The sequence below is a fragment of the Dermacentor variabilis genome, chromosome 4 (assembly GCF_050947875.1).
Source record: "Dermacentor variabilis isolate Ectoservices chromosome 4, ASM5094787v1, whole genome shotgun sequence".
Taxonomy (NCBI): domain Eukaryota; kingdom Metazoa; phylum Arthropoda; class Arachnida; order Ixodida; family Ixodidae; genus Dermacentor; species Dermacentor variabilis.
Window position 1 is genome coordinate 201,998,359 of NC_134571.1, and position 27,919 is coordinate 202,026,277.

The 27,919-nt window shown below is 46.9% G+C and overlaps 1 protein-coding gene across 1 annotated transcript in view; it reads right to left on the reverse strand.

The window, feature by feature from the left end:
* Window positions 1-4,212: 4,212 nt before the first annotated feature.
* The window catches only part of Pex16 (peroxisomal biogenesis factor 16), a 34,468-nt gene continuing 10,761 nt past the window's right edge, over window positions 4,213-27,919 (reverse strand). Inside the window, exons 4-8 of the mRNA XM_075690821.1 lie at window positions 26,493-26,656; window positions 16,192-16,329; window positions 9,502-9,574; window positions 6,363-6,550; window positions 4,213-5,484 (exon numbers count right to left, since the gene is read on the reverse strand). Of these exons, the coding sequence (XP_075546936.1) occupies window positions 5,423-5,484; window positions 6,363-6,550; window positions 9,502-9,574; window positions 16,192-16,329; window positions 26,493-26,656 (625 nt within the window). The 3' untranslated portion in view covers window positions 4,213-5,422. The remainder of the gene's footprint in view (window positions 5,485-6,362; window positions 6,551-9,501; window positions 9,575-16,191; window positions 16,330-26,492; window positions 26,657-27,919) is intronic.

Below are 27,919 nucleotides of genomic sequence, written 5' to 3' on the forward strand. Positions count from 1 at the left end.
TGGTGGCAACTGCCATCACCACGTTTCAAAGGGGACGCTCCTACCTTTCATCCCATCCATCCATTTGGCAGAGCGCAGTGCTATGTCGTCGGCTACCAGGAGCTTGCACGATGCACACAACAGGAGTGCACTGCCAGCACTCCCTAAGTAGGGAGCGCGACAAAACTATGATCTGGTTTTTAGGGACACCTTTACTAGCCGTCTGTATCAATTTTCCTTCTTTTTTCACCCTTCGTAATCAGCTCGGGCATGACTCTTTCGCTGCCGCTATCGCTGCGATTCGCCCCCACGGCACGTCGTGTGATAAAAGCAATGGAACTTGAAATCGAACATTACGATATACGGGCCCTGCATTGACCGCACGAAGTAAAATAGGAGAGCGCGGTGCGGACGGTTCGCACTGTGCCGTGAAATTGAGGAACAAAGTGCGGCACTCCCGAACTAGAGAAGAAAGGGCAGCCAAATAAAAGATCTCCACAATATCTTCCCGTCCCGACTGTATAGTTTTATCAGCTGAATGAAGGAAGCACTGGACCAGCCTACGTTGAACCCTTCTGACTGTTGAAGGCGATCTGCGAGCTATTCACGCTGGCAATAGCACTGGGAATTTCATCTCACCATGCAAATATCTCCTTCGCATTGGCTTTTAAGCCATGGGAAAGCTGACCCAGCCCTTCTATCGGCCAATACAGTAATTGCGGGAGCAACTTCATGGACAGTGTCGGCCATTCCAATGAATGCTTTGCTTCCGACTGACCTCTGGGAGCTGCAGGCCGATGGTGATGAACCGCAGCGTGTAATTCCTTCCTCTGCATGGAATGACCACTGGTACGCTTGCACCCGTGTCTCCTCAAGTTGATAGCGTTGCTTGCAAAAGGTCCACTTGGAAAGCCGGCAGGGGCGGTGCAAATCATAATCCGTCATTTCTTAGAATGCATATTGCACTTCCAGCCGTGGTCGACACCGAACGAGCAACGCCAAGCAGACGACAAAGGCAAGCAACAGCCTCCAAAGCAACCAACGCACACGCACACAATGCTCACGTGTCTCCGGGGTCGCGAGGTCGTGCCGCCAGGGTCGCAAGCCAACAGCCAAGCCACAGCAATGGTACCCAAAGCGGACTACCCCTTCACTGGTTCCGCTTTTAGCCAAAGACGCATTCGCTTTGGAAATGATTCATAGATGCGTGACATGATTATAATAAGCGGGGCTGCCCCGCTGTATCTGACGGCCTCTGACGCAAGCAAATATTTTGACCAATCAGATGAGGCCAAGTGAACCGTTCCCCTTCCGAACTGTTATAAGACTCAGCTCCTGGTCCCACCAACTAGATGGGTGCCGGCGTCTTGCGTTGAAACCATTTTTGCTGAGTGGTAAGGTCAAAACTTACCGCCAAAATGCTCAGCCTGAAGAAGCTGCTGACCCAGGCTAAATTGAAGGAGCATTTTTGCGGTTTGCAGAAGCCGCAAGAACGACAACACTCGTCTTGTGCTGTTCGGGCCCCACCAGATCGGCATGATTTGAGCAACGCTTCACATTATGTAGATGTCAACTACAGTTGAATATGTCAAATTTTTGAAGTGAAGCTTTCTTTGCCTCTTCCTTCAACTTTTCCACTGCTTATGCCACTGTTGCTGCCTTGCACGCCATGCCGAGATGTGCTTCAGAGTGTGGATATACATGGCAGGAGCACGGCAGAGGGGAAAGTGATGCGAGAAACACTCTTGGTCCTTTCCATTGCATCGCTACAATAACCTCTGGAGCCCTCTGGGCATTGCCACAATACCCTCTTGATGGCTGTAATTATTCTTGACACCTTGGAAAAGCATTGCAGAAACTGCAACACTTACATTGGTACTAATTAACGTGCAAAACTTCGGAGGGTACGTAGATAGAATGATGGAGAGAAACCAGCGAATGGGTATAACTGACGCAGGGACAAAACGAATGAATAACAGCCTTGCCACTCTTTGCCCACAGCTCCCATACATGGGGGGAGGGCGGGAGAAGGAAAAGGCGATGTAAGAAGGAAATGCTACTACTAGACATGACAGTGGTTGTGGACAAATGGGATAAATTTAAGTTCAAGGTATGGTATGGTATGTTTCTGCTATTTCTTAAAAATAAGCAGTGTGTAAATTTCTCAAGCGGACAATTGACATAGGGCATGCAGCCACAAAGTTGCATTAAAGCAACACAGCATCCAGGCAACACTATGGAATCGGCAGCATGTCATTTCAACACTTCTGTGCCCACCGTGGTGGCCTTGCGGCCATGGCAATGCTCAAGGTCGTGGGTTCAATCCCGATAGCAGTGGATGCATTTCAACGTGGGCAAAATACAAGAATACTCGTGTACTTAGATTTACGTGCATGTTAAAGAATCCCACGCTATCAAAATTAACCCGGAGTACCTAACAGGCACTATGGCATGAAAGAGCACAATCTCATCAGATTACTAGAAACATTCGTAATCAGTCGTACTGTATATGTGGTGCGTCCTTTACCTCAAGCTCTGTGCTGCAGAGAAAGCCAAGATAGAGTCCATTATTAGTAGGACATATAAGCAAGCCTTGGGACTTCCAGGAAATACGTCAAACGAGAAATTCCTGGAGCTCAGCGTGCAGAACACACTAGACAAACTTATTGACGCCCGAAGAGTAGCACAGTATGAAAGGCTTACACAGGGTTTTACAAGGAGACACATCTTAGACGACACTGGAATAACCTACGAAGCAAAGCACGGAGTGTGGAGAGACATCCCAAGGAAAATAAGGGAACATCTCTCAATACCCCCAATCCCCAGAAATATGCACCGAGTTTCACCAAGACAGAAGAATCGCAAGAGCGAGAGCTCTCCACAAAAGTAGTGCCAGGGATGTGGTGTATGTGGACGCGGCGGAGTACGCAAATGGACAGAGTATGTCGATAGTTGCTATGAGTCTAGAGGGTGGCTGCAGAGTTAGCGGGACGGTAAAAACATGGAAGGCAGAGGTGGCGGAGGAAGCTGCCTTAGCACTGGCAATAGCCTCCACGGAGGCTAACATCGTAGTCAGCAACTCCAAGACAGCAGTCAAGAACTATGCCAAAGGAAGAATCTCGCCGGAAGCACTGAGAATTTTAAACAACTTTCGTGAAGATCGCGACATTCGCATTATATGGGCACCCGCACACTCCTCCCTTCCCAGGAACGAAATAGCGCACAACCTGGCTCGAGAACTGACAGGCTGAGCAGGTGACACGCAACAAATACTGGGAACGGAGAGAGACCGGATGACCAGCTTTAACGAGATCACCAAACACTATAAATTGGGAAGGGCCCATTTCCCCCTGCCACACTCCTCGCTAAGTAGACGGCAAGCGACGGCATGGCGCCTCTTACAAACAGATACATATCCAAACCCGGTGGCCTACCACCGCTACTACCTGGACCTTTACACGGATAGATGAAGATTCTGTCAAGAAAGGGCGGACCTACAACATATGGTTTGGGCTTGTCCTCGTACACCCACACTGAATAAAATAAATAAGACCAGAGAGCAGTGGGAGACCGCGTTGCTCAGCTGTGCACCGGAAGACCAACTCAAGGCAATCCAGCAGGCCGAAGATGCCGCCAGGGCCCGAGGGCTCGAGGCCGTCACCTAGGTAGAGAGGCCTTGGTCTCAAATCTGCTGTACTAAAATAAAGTTTATTCCTCCTCCTCCTCCACCACTACAGCGTGCCTAATAATTCGATTGTGGTTTTGGCATGCACAGCCCCATAATACAATTAAAGTTTGACAAGTCTGCCACAATGTGATGTGCTGTGTGAGGCAATGACAATGCTAACCTTCTCGGAGGTTATGAACAATGGCACACAACAGTGCCCCAAGCAAACATGTCTCGCTGTGTGGTGCTAGCAGGTAACAGCAGTGGTGCTTGCAAGGTAACATTTAAGATCAACTCACCACTCTAATATTGCACTAAATGCTGAAAAAATTAAACATTCACTGTCAGCACCACGGCCAATTATCCTCAATGAAAGCAAACAGCACAGAAAGCTTTGCTTACATAGATTCCCACAGTACGTGGGATCCATATGATTTTTCAGTGACTTCGGATCGTATGTTTTTGCGGTTAGTACATTTTCTCTAGCGTTGCGTCTTAACTGTATGAGCAAGGTTATACTGTCCATAAGTTTTGGCAATGAGGCACTCACTGCATTGCAAACTATAGCATCCTTAAATTTTTTTTATTTGTCAGTTCATTTATTCAGCCAGAAGTGGCAAAAATATGGTAATAGTAGTTTCGCAAAGTGGTGCCAAAACAAATAGCCACATGTTTCAATATATAAGAGAGATTCAGCTTTGGCTCGTGATAAACAGCAACACTTTTGCCCCATTTCCCAAGCGGAACCTAGGCATAAAAAAAGTAAGAATGACATATAAACCACATACGCTCCTATAAAATGGCGCTTTCAAGCAAGCCGTCTATTAGGGAGAGAAAGTGTGATTCTTCCCACGACATGGGGCTGTGCGAATGCATAATGCATGTTGATACAACTGCTGCACACTTCTTACACACGACTGACCTGACCAGGGTCCCAACACAAATCCTGAGCTTGCTCGTGTAGGACATAAAATGCATGCCTCTGATAGAACACTCTGACTTGCTCACTGTTTCAGCTTGGCTGACAAAACTACTGGTTTATGCAAATAATTTAATATGAGCAGTTGCTCATGTTAGGCCTGGCAAAACAGGGCCTGGCAAACAAAATAGCGATTGTTAAAATAGAAATCACTGCATGAGGCAGCAAAGAAAAGAAAGCAGAAAAAATTAAGATCTCACAGACTTCAGTAAGCACGACATCACTCTTACCATGGTATACTGCACAACCGTGCATACTTAAAGGTAAGTGCCGTGTTGGTTTTGAAGTATTGCCTGTTATCAATCTGCCCGAAAGATACTGAACGAATTAGAGTAAAATCAGCAGCAGCAATAACCGTTGTTGTTGTACATCATATGTTATTATAACATGATGCCTGGCATAATTATCTGCCATGACAGCCACATGCTGTATATAGAATGTATGGTGCAGCTAATGAATCACTCTATTAAATTCTGATCCAATCATTGCTACCTTCATGCCTGACAAAGGTGCAGAAATCTGTACCTTCGTCAAGAGCAGCCATAACAGCCACGGCATAGCTAACAACTGCTGAGTCACTCTTGAGTACAAACGAAACACCGTTGACGATGCCTGTCTGTTCACAATGGCATCAAGCTGTTCAAGAGGGGTGTGGCTTCGCGATGGCAACCCAAGAGCACGGGCGCGCTAACAGCGAGGCTGCGGTAGTTTCGTTCACAGAGCATGACACAGTTGTGTGACCAGCTGTCTTCAAGTGCTGTTCAAGTGTCGCAGACAGGTGCCCACAGGTTGTGTCCCTAGGAGGCCCAGTTGTGGCAGTATGTGCTCTGCCACTCGGGAATGTAGTCTGCCAGCGGCCCTGCAAATGGCACAAAACGCAGCAGACGGCTGTTCCGTGCATGTGCACACACACACACACACGTACACGGCACGAGGCAGACAAACCTGACAATACGCTAGAACACTCAATACGACAAGTGTTACCAATAAAGACCAAAACACACAGAGACATACCATGAAATCCATCAGAAAGCCCTGGATCCAGTGTGCTAGGCAACAAAATTTTAAAAGAGAACTTTGGACCTCGATTTCTTGACTAACAAGCAATTGTTTCTAGCCAACAACAAGATATATTGTTTTTGATAACATGCAAACTTTTCTTTTCACACAAAAATAAAATTAAAGTGAGAGAAAGCTGCACGAAAAAGGCTCAGCCAGCAAACCACCACTAACCAGCATGGTCCCACACAACAAAGGTGCTAACCGGATTGGTTAAGCTAGAGAGAGAGAGAGAAAGGAAGAGGGAAAGGTAAGGAGAGGATAAGCTATAACTTTGGCTCGCGCCTTTCTTGTGCACAGATCCCCAACGACATTTACAACGCTTAGATGAAAAGAAAGTTCAAGAAATTCTTCTAATTAAATTGTTATTAGGCATTCTAACGAAATTTTTATGTTAAAGAGTTTAGAGAGGTTACAAAGACTGCTGTGAACCCCGGAGCCTGCTACCCCAAGATGAGCATTTCTATGTTTCAGGACATGGGTGCCGCGAAAGGAACAGCATGATGACATACCACAGAGGCACACACTGCAGAGTGGCCATAACCCAAGCGATATTTGAAACAGAACAGCGCAGTTTTCACGGGGACAAGCACGGAGTCCCCATAAGGAACGTGCTGTTCTGTTTCAAATATGGCTTACCAACTCGCCCGAACGTCCGTTTTAACCCAAGTGACTCACTGGTGATCCAGCCGAGCAGGGGCACCGAGTCGCCAAGCGCTCGGAGGGCGAGAGAAATGCGACGCTGGGAGATGCGCTCGTAGAAGGGAGACCGTACCAGGTACAGCGTCAGCTGCAGCAGACGACGACTCAACTCGAGCCGCTCCCGCGGCTGCAGAGAAGCACGTGTCCGCGACAGAACCTGCAAACTGAGAAGAAACAGTCGATGCGATTCATTAGTGACCGGTACCCTCCATGAAAGCCCACTGCACTGTCACTAAAACTACTGTATACCCTACTGTGTTTCATATGTAGCAGGCAATGCTGCAAAGGCTAGAGACTAGGCTTGTGCGAATGTCCAAATTTTCATGCATTTGATTGAATATTATGCTATCCAATATTCGCTTCGGCTCGAATTTCAGCATTAAATGTTTTAGAAGTACGTATTCGAAATAAACAAATATATACATATTTTTCAGCGTATAAGCCACGCCTCTCAAATAGGTCCCAAATTTTAGGGAAAAAAATGTGTGCGTTCAAACTGTGAAAATAACTGCATACAATGCCGGAATCTTTGTAATAACAGTCTCCATTCGCAGATACACAAATCGTTCCCGTCATATTGTTACCCAGCACAGCCAGAGACGAAGCTGAGGGCAGCACAGAAGATGACGACGCTCGCTGATGTTGCACAGACAGTCTTCCATCTTGTATGCCAGTGAATGCATTGTAAACACCTGTAAATATATTTAAACCTCTCTCCGTCCTATAACATTACGGTGGAGGTCGGGCTTATCTTTAGCCAGCTGCTCCATTCCCCACCTCTTTGGCAATGCCGATGGTGAAGAACTTAGCTCAAAAGGTTGTTTCACGGCAGCACTGCCGTGAGACTGCACCTCAAGGGGAAATTTGTGCTGCCGTGAAGCCACACCTTTAGAAGTTCACGTGTAACCCGCATTCTAATTTTACCCCATCCAAATCGCCGGACATTTCAAATAAAATGTTCGCTCATCACTCTGTGCACTTGCAGAACAGAATGGGTTAAGCTCATGTGTAGTCCGAAAGCAGCAAACTGAATTTGCGCAACACAGCATAAATTGCCGCTGCACAGCCGAGGTCGCACTTCACAACATCGTAACGGCATTTGAAGGGCACACGCGAAACGCTCCTGTGGCTTCAACCACCGTAAAATTTTAGATAGACTGAAGGGCAACAGTGAGCAAGAGACTGTAAACAAATTTTTTTTGCAGTTGGAGTCATAAGAAATGTTTAACTTGCATTTTCGGAGAACATATCTGAATAATAGCACTTTGCATATATGCTATACTGACTCCAGGTATGAATTTGTTTGCTTTTTAACAAGAACCAACTTTCTTAAATGTGTCATCATTTGGCTCTTATGTCAAGGTTTTATGCAAACCTCACAATTGTATGAACTATCTGCATTGAAATTATTCGACGCTTATTACTATTAGCTTCGACTTTGCTTCAAACCAAAATGCTGATATTCGGACAAGCCTATCAGAGACACTTTTCTCACTGCTGCGACCAAAAAACAGTGCGTCACATATGAAAGAAAAATACCAGTATGCTTCTCATGATTTGCAGCTGTTTGGGATGATTGGCGAGTGCATAATGTCGCATAGTATGTATATGTAAAAGTGAATGTGTGTATGCCAGTTTCCATTAGGCCACAGATGTAGGAATGAAACGAGCCACTGAACTTTACCACTGCACTTTCCAGCGCCATGCACCTCTCCTCACCATTCTTCCTTCGACAAATATCTAACGTTTCCTTGTGAGAGTACTGCACTGACATCTCACTGCGTGCATTTGCATGAACCGCTGTTCACATTTCAGCATAGCTTGTGAAGATGCAGTCCATAAGCATAAACAATTTATGACAATAAAGTTGTGACTTTGCGGTGCATAAAAATTGGACGAGATTACATGTCACAGAGGATAACAATAAAGGCGTTTGTATGGATAGGATTTATTTTTATAGCATTTATTAAACAGCTTCACAAAACTTTCGCTTCACATAAATTCCATCATCTGCGCTAGATCTGCATAGTCTTTAAAGTGATTTGAGCTGCACAATAAAGTTGAAGTGTATGACAGCCATGTCACTTGCATGGTAGCGAAGTCAGAGCTGCAGTGAAACAATTGATTTCTGGCTTCCTGAATGGAAAAACGCTACTGTTGTTGCAAGCACATATTTGTGGCGATGTAATAAATGGGGCTTTCCTCTACTATCACCATAACCTTTGTTTATAACCACACAGCATGCCTTCATGAGTGGGGCTTGCATGCTTTGCCCTTCTTCCCTTGTTGCTATAGCTTTTGTTATAAGCAGAATGCTTTATGAAGTAAAGCTCAGTTATGGATAACACTGTTTGTACTACAGTCCCATATCCAAAGAGGTTCCAACTTTCAAATATGACCAAATATGGATGGATTGATCTCCCAGCACAACACAGGGCTCTATAAAAAACACCATACTGGCCATGCTCCGAATGATTTTCTACGACTTGGGGTTCATTAATCATAGTTTGTAGCAGTCAGTGTCTTCAGAAAAAGTTCAAGAGTTTTCAAGGGCTTTCACAGCCCTGACAAGGCATTTTCGACCGACACTACACCATGATGGCTGACAGCTTGAAAAGAAAGCAATGTCTTAAACAACGAGCAAACATTTATTTTCATTGCACATGGAATGAAAAAGGTGCCTGCTAAGCTTTTTGGCATAAACAAAAACCACTCAGGACCAACAAAATGGCTGTTTACAACTAAGATGCTAATTAGACTGGATTAACTCTTGGCTTGCATAAACCTTGTGCCCAGATACACAAACAGAATCCACTAAGCTCAGATGAAACAAGAAATGAAGGACTTTAAGCACCTGAGGGATTTCAAGGCCTTGAAAACAGCAGTTTCATAATCAAGGATCTCCAAGCATTTTAAAGACCACTCTTTACCCTGAAATTAAATGCGTACCCAAAGCTTGGAACGCAAGTGTTATTGTTTTCCACACCCCCTCCCCCGTTGAAGTTCAGCAGCCGTGGCTGAGAGTCAAATCTGTGACCTCGTGCTTGCAATTCTAGCTTTCAGTGTGCCAGAGAAGGTCCCCCTAAAATTTGAGGCATGAGCAGCTGCAGCTTACCTGGCCACGTCCAGACCAGCTGCCATCAGCCAAGGTGTCCAAGAGGAACGGCCGCACAGGCCAACGGCCGATACTGGAATCGCACGTCAGTCAAGGCTTCAGCTGATTTCACCGCCTGTCACTTCTACTGGTGATCGCCTTCTCTTCACTTAAGTGGGAGAGTGAGTGTGTCATTAATGCACAAGCACCAACTGTCCTGAGCACATGCAATCACCCAGACATTTTCACGTCAGTAATCAGGCACTAAAAGAAAGCTGCACAACGTAACCAGCACCTGTGCATGTTACACAGTCTGTACAGATTAAGAAGAAAGCACAGAGTTCCGTCTACTGCGGAACTGTCAGAGTGAAGATGGTGGTACAGAACACCTCGCAGTCACCACCAGAAGCAATTACTGTCGCTGGTAGGTATCTACTCGAACAGACCATGACGACTTCTGTTCCTTCGACCAACAATGGCCATTGGCCACAATAGCAACCCTTCACTGTTTGCCTGTCCAAGAATTCACATCTTTCAGTCTACACCAGATGCAATTATTGTCGGCGGCAGCTGCCCTTTTGTACAGACCATGATGGCCTCCTTTCCTTACCTGCATGTGGCAACAACAACAATGTTCATCTATGCAAATGCAACAACCTAATTAGTAGCATGATTACTGGACAGTGTCAAGAAGCTATCTTACAAGCAGCCACCTTTGGCTGTCCCCGTACTCAAACATAACGGGCTTCTGAGAAAAAAGGAGGCTGCCACATGGAGAGACTGATTAACAATAGCCATGGGCTTAACAATTAGTGCTTCATTTTCACCAAATCAACATGAAAAGTACTAAACATACTCGAGAGGTTCCCTGACTAATCTGCAAGTGGTCGAGGGTGCCGTGACGACTAGATATTTAAAGTGACATGAAAGAGAAACACTGAATCAGTTCCCAGAGATGATGCGCTACAGTCGCCGACTGATTTTCCGGACTCCGAAAATTCGGACATGCTCAATTATTCGGTCTGCTTCGCGGCAGGGCCATTCTCCCCGTAGACCATAATGTATAACAACTGCCGAAAGTTCAGACACCTTGCAACTTCTCGTCTGATTTTTCGGACACTCCTTGAGCCAACTCGATCGAGAGCACTTGCTTCGACTTGCTCAACGCCGTTTTTGTTTTGAACGGAGCCTCCATGCTTCCCCGCGAAGTGGCGCTACTGCAAATCCCAGCTTATCATCATTTCTGCCTGGTTCGATAGAGTGGCTCTACAACAGTTCTGGTTTCAGCTTAGTAAGCCATGTCAAGACAATCCAGCAGCTGATTTGTTTCTTCGCGCACGACGCTATGAGTAGGCCACGTTTTTCGTTTGTGCGACTGGTGTCGGCATGGTGGTGTTTGCTTTGTGTGCTGTGTCGAGGTTCCGCTGATTCAATGCGGCATACGGAAACATCGTGTCAAGTGTCTAATGGCGCCGACAGTGCCCACGCAGAGTGCGCTGGGGAATGCCGACAAGCGGGTGCCGGGAGGCCTAAGATTTGTCGCCTTCCGATGTGCTCCCTACTGACGCGGAAAATGTTCTGCCGAGACCTGCGCAGTGGTTGCATTGCGATTCCGGACACCGTCTCATTTGACACTTTCACAGGTGCTGACACTGCTGTACCGACACGCACAGAACTCGACGAGGGCGAGATCATTCGTCACGTTTCTGCTGCACTGCCGGACGACGACTCTGAGTCGGAAGGTGACGCACCATGTGCTACGCTGCCGTCGTATGCGGAGCGTGTACAAGCAGTGACTGTGCTTTCAGCCGCCTGTAGTGACCGTACGACCCTCTCCGACATTCAGGCTTATCTGATTGCGCGTAAAAGGAACAGCGTGCAATGGCGCATTCACGATTTCTTCAAGCCTACTGCCGAGCCCGAATAAGTGCGTGCAAAATAAAGGATTTAATTTTTTTTTCTTAATCTGCTTTTTCGGACACCTGTTTATTTAGACATTTCCCCAGTCCCCGTGAGGTCCGAATAAACGGTCGGCGACTGTATTTCAAAACTCTACTTTCAATAATTTAATCGTAAAAGATTGATTACAAGAGAAGAAAAAAGGCCAGAATTGTGCATAGAAATTCAAAAATGCAAGGCGCTAGTATGCGAATGATATTTTAGACGATGAAACGAATATGAATGAAATACAGTTGACTCCCGATAATTCGAAGCCGCTTAATTGGAATTTTCGGTTAATTAGAAGTGAAGTGCTGGTCCCGTCAGTTTTGCATGTAATCCTATAGAAGAAATCGCTCGATAATTCGAAGTCCTCATCCAGTAATATTGTTTAATTGGAAGTTAATTTTCAGCCGGGATCCTCGAGGTGACCGTCATTCTTTGGTAGAATGTGCAATTTTTCAAGTGTTGCAACAGTTCCGTGCTCCGCGTTGGTGTCATCGCCACCGCAGCCGCCCGCAACGCCATCCTTCTTGGAGCGGCGCGATTATGCATTGCTACGGCTGCCGTGGCCTCCGCGATCAACCCCAGGGGGAGGCGAAGCGGCTCCCGCTGGAGGCCACGCGCGGCTGCCGCGCGTGGCCGGAGCTGATCGTGGAGGCCACGCAGGTGCCATAGGTGCACGCAGCGCTGCTTACTGGCAGTGGCGAGATTGTGCGAGATTAGTCTTGCAGCGTGCGCAGCGTATGTCAGGCGTGTGTTGGTCGAGTGCCTTTGTGCGGGAAGCTCGTAGGCTAGGTTGTTCCACGAGTGATTCGGAATTGACTGTACCTAGTCGCGCAGTTTATAGCCATGGCAAACCGTGGCTCTTATCGCACGCTCGACCTGGCAACAAAAGTCGAGGTTTTGAAGGAAGTTGAGAAGGGAGGTGCCGCCAAACAAGACATAGCGCGGAAGTACGGGATCAAGCCGAACACGCTCTCTAACTACATCAAGAACAAGCGCACAATAATGGATGCATTTGAGAACGACAAGTTCAAGACTTCTCGGAAGCGAATGCGCACCGACGCTTACCCAGAGTTGAGAAGGCTCTGCTGGTTTGGATTAGGGAGGCCAGGAGCAACAAACTTCCTCTCAGCGGAGACATCGTTGCGATGAAAGCCCGAACGCTTGCAGCAATGTTGGGGATCGAGGACTTCGTTTCGTCAGATGGATGGCTGACGCGCTTTACAGATCGCCATGACCTGGTTTTCAAGAGCGTGTGTGGTGAAAAGGCGTCCGTTAACCAGGAAACATGCGCCACGTGGAAGGACAGAAAGCTGCGTGAATATCTCGCCGAATACAGACCGGAAGACATCTTCAATGCAGATGAGACTGCGCTCTTCTATCGGCTTCTACCAGAGAAGACCCTGACATTCAAGGACGACGACTGTGCTGGGGGCAAACGCAGCAAGGAGAGAGTGTCGGTGCTGATCGCGGCAAACATGACTGGCACGGAACGATGTCGGTTACTTGTGATCGGGAAAGCCGCGAAGCCGAGATGTTTTAGAGGCGTGAAGATGCTGCCTGTGGACTATGAGGCAAACAAAAAAGCGTGGATGACGGCCGAAATCATCAAGAGCTGGATAAGCAAATTGGACCGCAAGTTTGCTGCTTCGAACCGCAAGGTGTTGTTCCTTGTCGATCACTGCAGTGCTCACGTGAATGTGCCAGCCTTGAGTGCAATATGCCTCGCATTTTTGCCTGCAAACACAACGGCTGTTTTGCAGCCAATGGACCAAGGCATCATCAAGAATGTTAAAGTCCTGTACAGGCAGCACCTCCTCGAGCGCATGATTTTGTGTATGGATAGCTCCACAAAGTACGAGGTGAGCCTGCTTAGTGCCATCCACATGTTGGCGCGAGCATGGGATCGTGTGAAGCAAGAAACAATCGCAAACTGCTTCAGGGCTTGCGGTTTTGTGGCAGCTTCTTCGGAGGATGCCTCTGAAATTTCAGCGGAGGAAGCGTCAACAAGCGAGCTTGACGGCACTGATTTTGGTGATGCTCTCGGGGACGTCAATTTTGAAGATTACGTCGCCGTAGACAAGGCGGTCGAAACGTGCGGTGAGCTGATGGATAGCGAAATTGTAGAGATTATTCGGCCCCAGGAAGCGACCCAGGAAAGCGACGATGACGTTGAAGGTGAGCCGCAACCTAAGGCTGCCGATGTAGCTGCGGGCCTTACTCTTGCGGAGCGCTTCTTTGCCGCTGAAGGTAACGCGGAAGAAGCGTTCTGCCACACCTACAGCCTGCAGAACTTGCTTTCAGCAGCGCCATTCGGCAAGAAGAAGCAGAGCAAGATGACCGACTATTCTTCTTAGAGAAAATACTCGATTTCACCACAAATAAAGTGCTGTTTCTTGTGTTTTGTGCTTAATTGGAAGTTCATTTAATTCGAAGTTTTTTGCGGTCCCCGTGAACTTCGTATTAACGGGAGTCGACTGTAGTGCCGGAAGCTAATCAAATACTCTTGAACAACGAACAGCAGTTTTCACCTTTATGTTAACAGTGTTAGCAAGTTTCTGTCATTACATTACACATTATAAAATGTTGTTTATTAGAAGCACAAATGGAGCATTAGGAGCAAAACGGTAGTTTATCTTTGTACACAGGGCTTATGGGTCGGTGCATATGGTAGCGGTGTAGTCAGAAAAGTGATTCTCTGAGCAATGTAGCATGCTTCACTATGATACGAAACTACTTCTGTTTTGTGTCTGCTAAGTTCGCAGGGATGAATTTCATTACACTTTTGCTTCAATTATATGCTTCATCATGCAGAGTTGGTGATTTGAAGTACTTGAAAAAGGATTTGAAACATTTTCATTTATGAATAGTGACTACAGCCTGCGCTCATTACAACAGACCCGTGTACAACAGACTTTAGGATATAATGGACCATATTTCAGCCTTAGTTTGGTCTAGCCATTTTATTAATGTAACGAAGTTTGCTTTTAACAGACCGCGCTACAACGGACTATCGGCTACAGCAGATGAAACTGGCCTCAATTTTTTTTTCAGAATCAAGCATATAAAAGGTACGTTTGCCGTGTCGACACGGGTTGACAGCTGACTTGCGAGGGTCAGCCGACGATTGCGGCTCAATATCGCCTGTGTGAAAAAGGAAGGCGCGGCGGAAACGTGCTGCCTTCGAGGCGAGAGAGAGAGACAGAGAGGGTTCTACTCCGGCAGCTGCTGCTTACGGCGTGGCCACCGTATATTGAAAGTGATCTATGATGTGGACAAAGTACGCGCCCGCCGTATTTTGAAAGCTATGTGATATGGACAAAGTGTGTGCCCACGTGGATGCTGTATTTTGAAAACCATCTGCGATATGGATAAAGTGCACGCCTATGCAGACACCGTATTTTGAAAGCTATCTGTGATGTGCACAAACAGCGTGCCCGGCGTATTTCGAAAGCCATCTACGATGTGGACGAAGTGCACGCCTGCGGAGGGCGTATTTTGAAAGTCATCTATGATGTGGACAAAGTGCGTACCTGCGCGGATGCCGTATCTTGAAAGCGATCTGCAATGTAGACAAAGTGCGCCCAGTGCTGGTAGCTTTGAATGTGCTGTGCTTTCGCCATTTAGTTGGCACTGAAGCGAGAGACAGCACAAAGGTCAATTCGCTCGCTGCTGCTGCTGTGCTTATCTTGCTTAATTTGCTATCACAATGGATGCTTCCCCTTGCGAAACAGCGACTTTTTGTCTTTCACTTTGGACGTTCGTTACTCACTCTTCGCAATAAAGTTGTTAGACATCGCGACGAAAGTTTCGGAAGTGAGGCGTCTCGAATATTACAGAGCTCGGATAAAACATGTTTTTTGTTGTATTACTGTATTAGATTTAAATACCGAATGGAATAGGCCAATATTCAATTTGTTCTAAATTTTCAAATATTTGCACTCCTTACTGTGGAAGGGTAATGTATAAATACAGCTCAAGTTATTTTTTCTATTTGGTGTCCCTTTAAGCACAGCCTCTACGGCAGCAGAAGAGATTCATCTGAACGGCTGGTTCTAAGTGAAATCGCACAACTCACTTCAGGGTTAGGCGAAGAATTGAGTGGTACAGTAGGCAACTGTACCACTGACTGTTCCCTGTCTGCGCTGCATGAGCAAATTCACAGAAAAGTCCAGCACCTTTTAACACTGAAAACTGCATGCACGAAGTGGTCGACTGCACAAACTAGATTGCACCATGTGGCACAGCTTGTATAGTTAACTAGAATATCAGCCACCTTACATTTTACCGTGTTTTACATTTCCCATTCCATTGCTCTTGGAGTGGTCCGTCACCTCTGCGTTATCCTCCAAGTTTCGGTCCCGCAGTTCAGTACTGGTAAAATGCAGTATAGGTACAGTCTGATCCAGGTAGTACGGATCGAAGTAGACACGCGCAGCCTTCTTGACCGTCTTGTCTAATTCGTGCTGTCATGAATGACCAGCAAGCCCCAACTTTCCACACTTTACTAAAATGCACTGATTGCACACTTTTCAAAGATATCAGCAAGTTGTCAATTATGACGTAGAAGTGCATGCCCTATGCATTTCAGCTCATTTTTTATTTGCCTGGAGACTTCGTTCTCATTAATCAAAGCTCCTGTGAGTACATGGTCTGAATAAACACACTCCTGCCTGGCTTCAACGGGCTTACTACCAAGTCATGTACTGAACATTGCTTTAGCTTTGCACGTTACTCAACTGCTACATACTTTTCGTGAAAGGATACGGTGTGCAAGCGGCCTCACAACATGGGCAACCTCTGCAGCTAACTCGAACCCTTGCAGAGGCTTTGGGCTGGCTGTGGCTGCGCCTGCACCCAGGGGTGCTGCAGGAGGGCGCCACTGTCTTCTTGACATAGGTGGCGCTGCATAACATCAAAACAATTTGCTCAATGAAACAAGCAACAGCACAAAACAAATGATTCCTTCCACTTCATAATGATTTCCATTCATTCAGGACTAATAATGTTCACTGTTCATTGTTAACGCACTGCAAGGCTTTTGTTATGCAGTAAATTGCATACTTGCTAATGCTATTTTTTTACTTTCTGCTAAAGATAGTTTTCAACTGCATTTTTGTAACAAGTCCCATGCCAGCCTGCAGTTGTATATGGATCAAGATGTGTTCACAACAATGTTCTCACCTTACTTATGGAAACTTATAATAAATTTATTATCAATATCAAGCATTCTATTTGCAATTTGAAGCCTATTTACATAGCTGTTGGCTTTAATTTAAAAGCTTATGGGATGCCTATTTTGCAACAGAACAAATACTGAATTCTCATGCAATTTGGAGATGTAGCTGTGAGACAGCACAGCGCTGTGCCAGCTGCACATACTAATATAGTTGAACCCACTTATAACAATATTCAAGTGCCAAAAAAAATCCCATTGTTATAACTGATAATTGTTATAACCAGGTTGCAGGAAAAAAGCAGAGGGGACAAACATCCAAACATTTAAATTTGATAGACTGAAGTGCAGTTGAACACATTTACAACATTGCCAGTTTTAACAATACTCGAATGTTACAATGAGCAGCTGCAACACCGTCAACTTTTGTGTGTGTTTGTCCTATCGTATAATGAACCGCTTGCTATAATGTTCCCATGCCACATTATTGGCTAAACAATTAAACGTGGCTACTAGGCGCCTCAGAATGAAAAAAAAAAAATACAAAATAATAACAATAATAAGAAAAAGATGTGCGAGTCACTTTCGCCACACTTGCCGTTGCGCCATGCACTCGTTGCAACGCCCTGCACATCGCCAGTCTCGCGTGCCCACTTCCCATCTCCCTTCAGAGTCACAGGCGACTCGTGTGCCAGAGGGGAGGAAAGGAGGTAGGAGATAGGTGCATAAGGCGGCAATGCATGGGGCGTTGCAATGAAGGTGTGCTGCTCGGGGTACGTGGCACAACGACGAATGCAGCAAAGGTGTGCAGCACGCAGGTAGGCAGCTACAACTTCTTTTATTTCAGGGACTTTGCATTCTTTTTCATTTCGGCGCACACACCTAGTAGCCAGATTCATTTGCTAAAGTTGATAACGTGGCACAGAAACATTGTAGCCAGCGGCTTATTTTGCCATAGAACACATATAAAAGTTGATTGTGCATCAGCTGTTCATTGTTGTGTTTAATATATTGTTAAAATTGGTATCATTAAAAGTGAGTTCGACTGTAGTGGTGACTGCAATCTCAAAATCTATGCCGGAGACCCAGTAATTAAATTTTTTTTTTTAATGCTAAGCATTCTATGGTTCATCCCAGACACTTTGCTGTAGGTAGGACGGTAGATAGGTTCCCATCTCCCATCATGTTGGGCATCTTCAAAAAAAAAAAAAAAAAAATGCACCGGAACCCATCTCATAATGACTGCCAATTGTAATGCATTAACACGAATCAATATAGTGACACATTGTATTGCCACTGCTGAAACAAGTAATGTATGAGGTGTGTACTGTGGTGGGACTCCTCTTTTGTGACTCCCTAAGGACACTCGGTGCCATTTCGCATGGCCTCCAAAATGCGTGGCACGCCTGTGTGTGCGAATGCTGAGAAACACGTCATGCAGCAGGGCTCCTCTTGCGCACTTCTTTCTGGATGTGCTGCACCATCTAAGTGACACTGCCGAGAAGTGTACGTGCGGCCTCCGAGACGAGAAGCGTGGTGCGCCAGTGCCTGCGACAATTGAGAATTGTTCCCTCGCTTGCAGCACACTCAGTGACACATACCCAGTACATTCATGGTGCAGCTCGCTAAAGTCCTGGCTTGAAAGGCGTTCATTGAAAAGCAGCACATACACTGGGCATTTGTGGTGCAGTCTGTTAATGTGTCAGGTTGCTGTTCTTGAGGCACCCTTTAGACGTCGGTTCAATTCCGCTCAACATCGGAGAAATTTAAGGCATCTTTCTCGTCATTGTACAGCAGCATATTCCCAGTGGCATATACCTAGTTACCCAAGTTGGCGTTAAAGGCGTTCATTGAAGAATGGCACGCACCTACTGGTACATAACCAGTGACCCAAGTAGGGCTCAGAGAGTTGGGCTCAAAAAGGAGCAGGGTGGTTTCTTCTGGTACATGCATAGTGAGGTAGGATGCATAGGATGCATGCATAGTGTGCTGATGGATAAAAGAAGCCATATTTTCTCATGTATAACCAAAACCTCCAATTACAACTCCCCAGAGAGAAATTTGGAGCCTTTTCAAGATGGTGCCAGTGATATTCTCAGTCACTTCAGCGTGCATCAGCAACTGCACACGTAGGCGTCTACTGGCAATGGTGTTACTGGCACCATGCCAAGATAATGTGCCTGGCACACAAGATGATTGTCCCTAATGTAATATTTGAAACCATTCATCCAAGCATAACCTGTTCCAGACACAGAAGAAGCTGATGCTCCTCCTTTCCCCTTTGTAATGAATTCAGAACAATTTAACTTCGAAAACCAAGATTGAACTGCGGAAGAGCACAATTGTCACGCCCTTAGCTGGACACCCAAGAATGATGCAGCATTTACGTTCCACCATTGTGTGAGCATGAAGTGAGCATCCTGATCAAACTGAACTCGCTGAAATGCTGTTGGCTCAGCTGCAAGGGTGGTATTCTTCGGCAATCACTTTCAGAGATAGGCTACAACAAAGTTGCAGCGAGCAGCTGAGCAAGTGCACTTCAGCGCAGATGGACAGAAAGAAGGCAGGAGAGCGAGAGAGAGAGAGGGGAGGGAGTGTGCCCTGACGTGGCATTTGGGTCAGCTTGGCAAGTGATGCTGCTGACACTACCCCGTCACTTGTGCCCTGGTATTTTTGAGGTTGAAATTTCAAGATATCCAGAGTCTGGCACAAAAGTCTTTAGCTAAGAGGTGAAGACCACGTGGGCTGACACCGTAGCTGGAAAAAAGTTCGACTTAACCAATATTTCAAGGTATCACAGTTCGAGTTAATGAGGGCTTATTGTAGCTGCACACAACAACGCTTAAGTCTTTGTAAAGACAGTCTCCATTCATGGATGTGCTGACTCGTCCACATCGTGTCTTAGCCGGCGGCTCTGTACCCTACCTCTTTGGCGACGCCGATAGTCTTCAGCTTTGGCTGCGCTACTGCTGTCAAGTACAGCTTACCATGATCCAAGTTCTGATAAGCTGGTTCTGCGTGCGCTATTCAGTAACACCTCCAAAATGCAAAATGGCGACCCGAAAAGAGGAGGAGAATGGGCAACCATGAAAGAGGACAGAAGGGAGCTTGAACATGCAGGGGTTGAGAAAGCCAAGAGCTTCTTTTTCGTATTTGCCCGAGTATCATGTGCACGTGTAGGTTGCAAGAGAGACATCTAGGGAGTTTTGCTGGAGACTTTAGTGCAATCTGGGGACTTTTTGCTGGGGACTCTTGGTTCTAATGTGCGTTTGCCTAGGTGCTACAGAGGACCACATGCTTTGCTACAGTTAGCTACATATGCAGATGGCAACTAAGTCTGGTCATTGGATGTGAAACATCAAATATGGGCAAGACTTAACACATGCAATTGCTTTGACGATGGTGCATTTCTGCACCAAGTACCTAAGGATATGAAACAGATATGCACTAATGGAATTTACTTGCAAAGCAATGATATCCTATGCAATTTACGTGAATGATCACGTCATTTAATGTGCTAGGCCTCACAGATTTCTTGGCCTTTGATTGACAGAGGCTCTTGTTGGTCTTCTGATTAGACCTGCATCAGAAGTCCTGAAGCACCTGACAGCAATCTCCCAGCTGTTCAATTTTTTTTTGGGTGCAAGGACCTAAGGAACATCAGCATGTACGTTGTTTAAGTTAGGCAAGTGCATTCTGTTTTGTTTTAAGTACAACTTCCCCTGGCCAATACAAGTATCATGAACAAGCATCCTGCACAGTCAACCTGTACAGTTAAACATTGTCAATTGATTTCACGAGACTGACAGAAATGCCTGAAAAATTTAAAAACTGAATTAACGAATGGACCAAGAAAACACGAAGTGTTCAGTGCATCAGCATGCTGTTATTTAGCAAAACATTAGTTCTCTTAGTTTTTATTATGCAAGAAACCTGCATTGAAACTGCAATTTTCGTCACCATTTTTAAATCACAACCTGTCAGGAAAACTTGCACAAAATTTCTACAAAACATTGACGACTTCCTTCACAGTGAGGCAGTGTACATCTTCCTCTGCACAAATGTGTATCTTAACACAGCGCACACTGCCTGCCTGTTTCATAGCAAGTGAGCTCGCTCATAATTATTCATCCAGTACGATACAGTCGGTGTGGGTACCGTATAGTGCGGAATATAGGTCGAGGTTTTTTCCAAAAATATTAATAAAAGTTCACCCCTCGACTTATATACCGGCCCTTGGCACAACATGAATAGTCGTCTGGCAACATGTGGGAGCGCAGACCTTTCAGCATCCGCGTCGTTATCGCCTCCTTGGTGACTGACACGGCCCAACTCGCGGGCGCCGCGTGGTTCTTTATTCTATGGCGCGGTGCACCCGGAGCTTGAAGACAGGGTGGCGGATTTCGTTCGCGAGCATCGTGCCAGATCTTTGCAAGTGACAGCAGAACTCATCCGCATCAAAGCTACTGAGATTCATTTATTGGGTTCATCGCTTCATGCGACGCAAGGGATTCGCACTTCGACGGCGCACATCAATCTGCCAGAGGCATATGAGGACAAGCTGGTCGAATTCAAGCGCTATGTTATCCGTCTCCGGCAGCAGCATGGCTACATGTTGGGACAGATCGGCAACGCTGATGAAACGGCGTTGTGGTTCGACATGCCGTCGCCCACCACAGTGTGCGAACGCGGCGCAAAAGAAGTCAAGCTTCTTTCTACGGGGAACGAGCATTCGCGCTTCACGGTGATGCTCATGTGTACTGCAGACGGCAGAAAGCTGCCCCCATACATAATATTCAAGAGGAAGACACTGCCGAAAGAGGCTTTCCCGTGGGATGTCGTTCGCGTGAATGAAAAGGGCTATATGGACGAGGCCCTCATGCTCAATTGGATTAAGACCGTCTGGAATCGATGAGCCGGCGCACTCCTGCGGTGTCCGAGCATGCTCGTCTTGGATGCCTTTCGCGGGCACTTGACTGCAGGTGTGAAGCAGGCACTCCGCGACGGGAGGACGGAACTCGGTGTCATTCCGGGAGGCATGACGTCAACAATTCAGCCACTGGACGTTGTGCTCAACAAGCCCTTTAAAGACCGTGTCCGTGAACAGTATAATCAGTGGATGGCCGGCGACAACCAGATGACCCCAACCGGCCGGCTGCGCAGGCCGCCTCTCGCCACTGTGGCAACATGGGTGTCGTAGGCTTGGCGCTCGCTGCCCGACGATATGGTGGTGCGGGCATTCAAGAAGTGTTGCATTAGCAACTCCTTGGATGGCACCGAGGATGACATGTTGCGGGACGCAGCCAGTGAAAAGCAGTCGTCTTCGGACGAAAGTTCAGACAGCTCAAACGAATGAGCAGGTGACGAGTCTGGCGGCACCACTAAATAAAACGAAGTTTTGTGCCTTATAATTTTTATTTTGACTTCTTTGCTTCAATGTAAGGGGGTCGACCTATATTCCGCCTCGACCTATATTGCGCATTATACGGTAGTTGTTGAGGCGCTTTTCACCGCACATGATGAAGACTTCTGCGATGTATGCCACATTGTGCATCTTGCACTGAATCAAAATGAAGCAACTGCTGGCTGCAACTGCCACTGTCACTACGATATAAGAATTTGTCTGTGGTCATGATGACAACATCTAGAGACCTGCAGGCATGGGTCCAATGCGACGTTATGTGTAGTTCAAATTGCTTAAAAATTGCTTTTTTTTTTGCAACACACATTTTTCGGAGTGTCAATTTTTATGTTACTTCTGCATCAAGCACTTTCTGAGTGAACAAATAGTGAAATCACAGAGTTATAAAAAGTACAGATAAAGAAATGAGACTTTCAGGACCTGCACTGTTGTTTAAGGAATGCTACAAAAAAGACAAGAGTCAAAAAAGACCAAACGGTAACAAAGAAATCTGCTCCAAAAACTGAGCAGCAAGTAAAGAAAAGCAGTTTTGAGAAAAAGGCTCTCAAAGTTTCACCTTCTCTTCAGTGCTCTAAAAGGCACCAAATTTGTAGTCTGATGTGTTTTGTGACGAGGGGCTTCTTGGACATGTGGCCTCTGGTCTGGTGTGCCTTCGTTTCCCCTTTTTTTCCGTGTAGTATATTTTGCTGGTGCTCTACAAAGATCATGGTGCCTGGGTTCCAAATCAAGTGAGGTGTAGAACTCTGTGTGAGCATGAATATAGTTCCAGTGTTGTACCTACAGACTGCCTCATCGATATAGCAGTCTTCAGTGCAATCAGTGAGGCATTTGTTTCTTTTGGTGGACTCGACCATGTTACTGAATGAAGGCTCTCAGCAGCCTTCTGAGTCATCTTCCTTTGACAATGGCTGTGGAACTTAGAATCAGAGAGTCACTGATAGATATGCAGCTGCTAGGTGCTTTCCAGCTTGTACTTTTCTACGATGCCTTGCTTTTGCAGCCAGGTGTCTGTGACAGCCCAAAGGGCCTAGTGAACAGAGCTCATGATCAGGTTCTTTTTATGAAGGGGTAGTATGATATACATTGTTGTATAAGATATTGTGACAATATGATAACACAGTCGGCACACGATGTGCTTGGTCACGGGTACGAGATGCCGATGTGTGAAATGCCTAGCCGTGGGCTCGAGGGGTCGACGCTCGATGTGCTTAGTCGCGCAGTCTGAGGTGCCAATGCACGAAACGCCTAGCCGCGAGCTCGAGGGGTAAATGCTCGATGTGCTTAGTAATGCAGTGCGAAGCGCTGACGTGCTAAAACGCCTAGCTGCAGGCTCGAGCAGTCAACGCTCGATGTGCTGAGTCGCGCAGTCTGTGGTGCCGATGTACGAAACGCCTAGCCGCGTGCTCGAGGAGTCGGCGTGCTATGTGCTGAGGTGCGCAGTCCGAGGAGCAAATGCATGAAACGCCTAGCCGTGGGCTCGAGCAGTTGACACTCAGTGTGCTTAGTTGCACAGTCCCAGGTGCCGACACGTGAAATGCCTAGCTGTGGGCTCGAGGAGTTGGCACGCGATGTGCTTGGTCGCGGGTCCGTGGAGCCGACATGCAAAATACCTAGCCATGGGCTCGAGGAATCGGCGCATGATGTGCTTGATCGCGGGTCTTAAGTGTCCACGTGTGAAATGCCTAGCTGCGAGCTCGAGGAGTTGACGCCCAATGTGCTCAGTCACGCAATCTGAGGTGCTGATGCGCGAAATGCCTAGCCGTCGGTTTGACGAATCAGCGTGCGATGTGCGAAATGCCTAACTGCAGGCTTGAGGAGTTGATGCTCGGTGTGCTTGGTCATGAAGTCCTAGGCGCCGATGCTCTATGTGTTTAGTCTTGCAGGCGCAATGTGCTTGTTCACTGAGTAGGAGGCGCCTGAGCGTGAAATGCTTAGCTGCAAGTCTGAGGATTGTATGCACAATGTGCTTGGTTGCAAATTCCGAAACAGTGAATGCTGAAAGGCTTAGCCATGTGTCCGAGGATTCTGCGTGGGAAGCTTGGTCCCGAAGTCTGTGTAGCGAAAGCTCAGGGATCTGAGATGTCCACAAACGGAGGGATCGGCCATGCTATTGTGATGTCGGCGTAGTGCCTGTTTTGACACTCGTTGGGCTTATGGAGAGTGGAGATTGTTCAGAGATCGCGAAGCGTAAAGAGCCGAGCAGATGGCGCTCCACCAATTGCGAACTGTGCTGGAGTCATGTGGCAGGCGCAGGCCAATCTTCAATCACTAGCTATTTGTGTGCTTGTTTCTGTATGGAGGAGATAGCTGAAGTGGCAAATTTTAAGACCAAGAAATGTGCTTTCCGACAAGACCAAGATGACGGCGCCCAGCTGCATCGTTCCGGAGATATTGTGGCTTGAAAAACGCTGTCCTTTCGTGATTTCCACAAAATTTCTCACCACCTTGGCTGATGCAAGAAATTTTTTGAGCACTTCTACGAGGTTTTCAGTGATAATATTGTTATGGAAGGATGAAAGAAGAAAGAGGAAGAAGAAGATCGGAGACGCTGGCTGCTGCATGTTGTTGGTGGTCGGCCATTTTATCTAATCTCACTCATGTTGTATATATATTGTAAATACAATCTTTTATACTCCCAACATCCACTTAACAATATTTCGGAATCAGATAGAAAAAGAGTTGCAGAAACTTAAAATGTGGTTTTGAAAAAATTTATTTTTTGACCATTTTCCGCAATGCAAAAGCTGTGTCCCAGAACTGCAGCGCCCCCTGCCAGATGGCACCAAGTGCCCGAGTTCGATACGGTGCTCTGATGCCTGTGAGCTGCCATGAACAGCAGAAAAGGCGCGCTGCGTCGAGGCACCCTACAGTATAATACAGAGGAGAGCCGGGTCAGAGAAGCGCGTACGAGTGCACACGTGCCCTGTCGTCCTTGAGCGCGTGGACGCGAAGGTGGCTCGCTGGCGAGTAGAGTGTGCTCTACTCGCGGTGTGTGAGGGGTTAGTAACAGCAATATGCCGCCGAGCCGCAAGACAGCTGTCGATGCTGAAGAGAGGAAACGCAAGCGCCAAGGCGGAGCATGTTAAATGGGCCAACGAGAGTGCCACCATTCATGTTCAAGAAATAAGTACAGTAGAACCCCGCTGTTACATTCCTCACTGCTGCGTTTTCCCGGCTGCTACGTCGTTTTCATCCGGTCCCGGCACAGCTTCCATAGGATCCAATGTATAAGGAACCCCGCTGTTACGTAGTAGCTTTGAAAACGTTCCCGCATGATACGTCGCAACTTAGCACCCCGAACCCGCCTGGGCTAAAGTAGGCAACGCGCTCCAACCACCATTTTGGCTTTTGACGAGTTGTGGCCAGGCTTGGCCGGGCTTGGCTATAGAACTGGCTGCAAGAAGCCGCACGCCAGTTCGAGAGGCCGCCACTAAGTGGCCATTCGTGAAAAATGCTCTCACTATCATCACTGTGATTACGGTCACCACGTGGTTTTTGGATGAGTCAACTTACGGAGGAAGGAAACTCGGGAGAGGCGGAGAGGCCCACACGTCACTCTTTGTGAAGCTAAAGTGAAGCCGGAAGCTGGCGTTGCTCCGCCTATCGGGCCGGCTCTCCTCTCTTGTTTACGTTTCTCGCGAAACCACGCCGCGCCACGCGCAAGTGGACTGCTCGGACGCGCGCGCTCCGCAGCAATACTAAACAATCGTTAGCACGTTAGCATGACTACGCCAAATAGGGCGAAATTTCCCGCGGATGTTCCTTCGTCCGTTGCCATTGCCCTGGCGCGGTGACGAGGAGGAGCACGAGCCGCACGATGCCGGGGAGTTGCCAAATCCCAGCTTTGGACAAGCCGTCGCGGCTCTGGACCTCCTCCGCAGGTACATCGCACCTCACAGCGACGCTGACAGCAATGCGGCCTTCCAAGCTATTGAGAAACGTGTGGTGGTTTCTAGCGAGAGAAAGAAACGGCAAGCCACCATTCTGGAATTTTTTAACTCCTAAGCGCACTCTGTGGAAATAAATTGTCTATAGTTGAAGCTGCACTATTTTCATTCATTTTCGGAGCTTTCCTCACTGTTGCGTTTTCCCGGCTGTTACGTTTTTTTTCTCCGGTCCAGTGAAAAACGTATGAACGGGGTTCCACTGTAAACTTTTATGTGTTTGACGGGGCCTTATAGAGGGAAATCGGAATCCCGCTTTTCACGATCTAAGGAAACTGTGCGAGATGTGCGGAGTCCTGAGATAGGCTCCAGATAGGTACATTTTGTATTTTGTATTATTGATTATCAAACTATTTCACAATCCCCTTGAAATAAGTTCGATATATTGATAATTCAAAATACAAAATTTACCTAGTTTAAGCTTAATCCCTTGAAATAGTTCGATATATGCGGGATCGACTGTATGTTGCCGAGACAACTTTCCACAGGTGGCTAAAGCTGAAACAGGCAAATGCCACATGCTCACCTGCGGCCAAGGTGCGCAATGGCCGTCCACTGTGTCGCAGCTCGTAGCAAGGCTGGGCAGCAGCCGGGTCACCACGGGCCAGTTTTCGGTCAAAGGGGGCAACACTGGGGCTGCACTGAAGCCCCTGTCTGTGGTAGAGGAGGAGTACCAACCGAAGGCATGCCCTGGATGTGCACAAAAGCAGGCAACAGAGGTCACGGTCTTATATTCACATAGCCTGTGGCACTCACAAGGGAAACCTCACAAGGTTGAACAGACTGCACTAGTGTTTGATGTAGCTGCTTAATCCTTTGAGGGTCAATGACGTAAATATACGGCGCCGCAAACAAGTCCAAAAATGGTCATTGCCGTATATTTATGGCGCCGTCCGTACGTTTCAAAAGTGCACCAATTTCCTAACTTTTTCTTTTCTGTCATGTGCTGCCACTATGTGGGAATATAGGGAATTTTTTTTGTGCGTCTCCCTCTCTCGGTTTTCGTTGCATGGTTTGTTTTAGAGCTAGTTTGCTCCCGTGGGTCTATATACGACTGCTGGCACATTGGCGCGCGGACAGGCGGGCGGCATTTCAGGTTTTGTTGTACGGGTGGTTTCGGCTTCTTGCGCTTGCAAAAGTGACGGCTATCTCATTACTAATCGCTCATAGGGCGATCGCCTCTTTCTCGCTCGTTTAGTGCTCACAGCGGTGCACATAGGAAGGATGCCGCCGTGCATGCGTTTCCGTTGCTTCTTCTTTTTTTTTTTGACACTCGCGAAAACTAATTGCCTCTGATTGGAAATAAGGTGAAGATTAGCGGAAGTTTGTCACACATTGTGCTTTTTTTAAGGGCACACAACCACACAGTTTCCTTGAGTGCGCGCATCTATGCAGTTTGATTAAGCTTTGGATGTACATGTAGTGTAAGAGCAGGAACATTTGAGTCTTGCGAAATATTCTCGTGGGCGTATTTTCAACACTTGAACTATGTGTATAAAGATGCATCAAATTTTCAATTCTTATAAGTTTATTTCCCTTTTTATTGTTGTTATTCATGAAAGAAAAGTACATATACAGTCAAACCCGGCTATATCGAACTCGAAAAAAAAACAGCTATCAGTTCGATATAGAGCATAATTCGATATAAGCCTGCTAAATAACTAGGATGTCATAAACGCACATACCATTTATAAAATCACTTTATTGAAAAAACTAGCTTAGTTTCGGATAAATTAGTCCTGCATTTTCTTCTGCTTGGGCAATTTCGCTGCCTGCGACGCACGCACTTCCCCACGTTGTCTAAGGAGTCGGAGCAGCTGAGGCCGCAACATTCTGCATTCACGCAGAAGCACCAGACTAATTATTGGCGATTAATGGTGACTAATGATAGTGACTGGTGCACTCGCGTGCACCAATCATTTCGGAGTATGTGGGCAAAGGACCGTAGTTGCT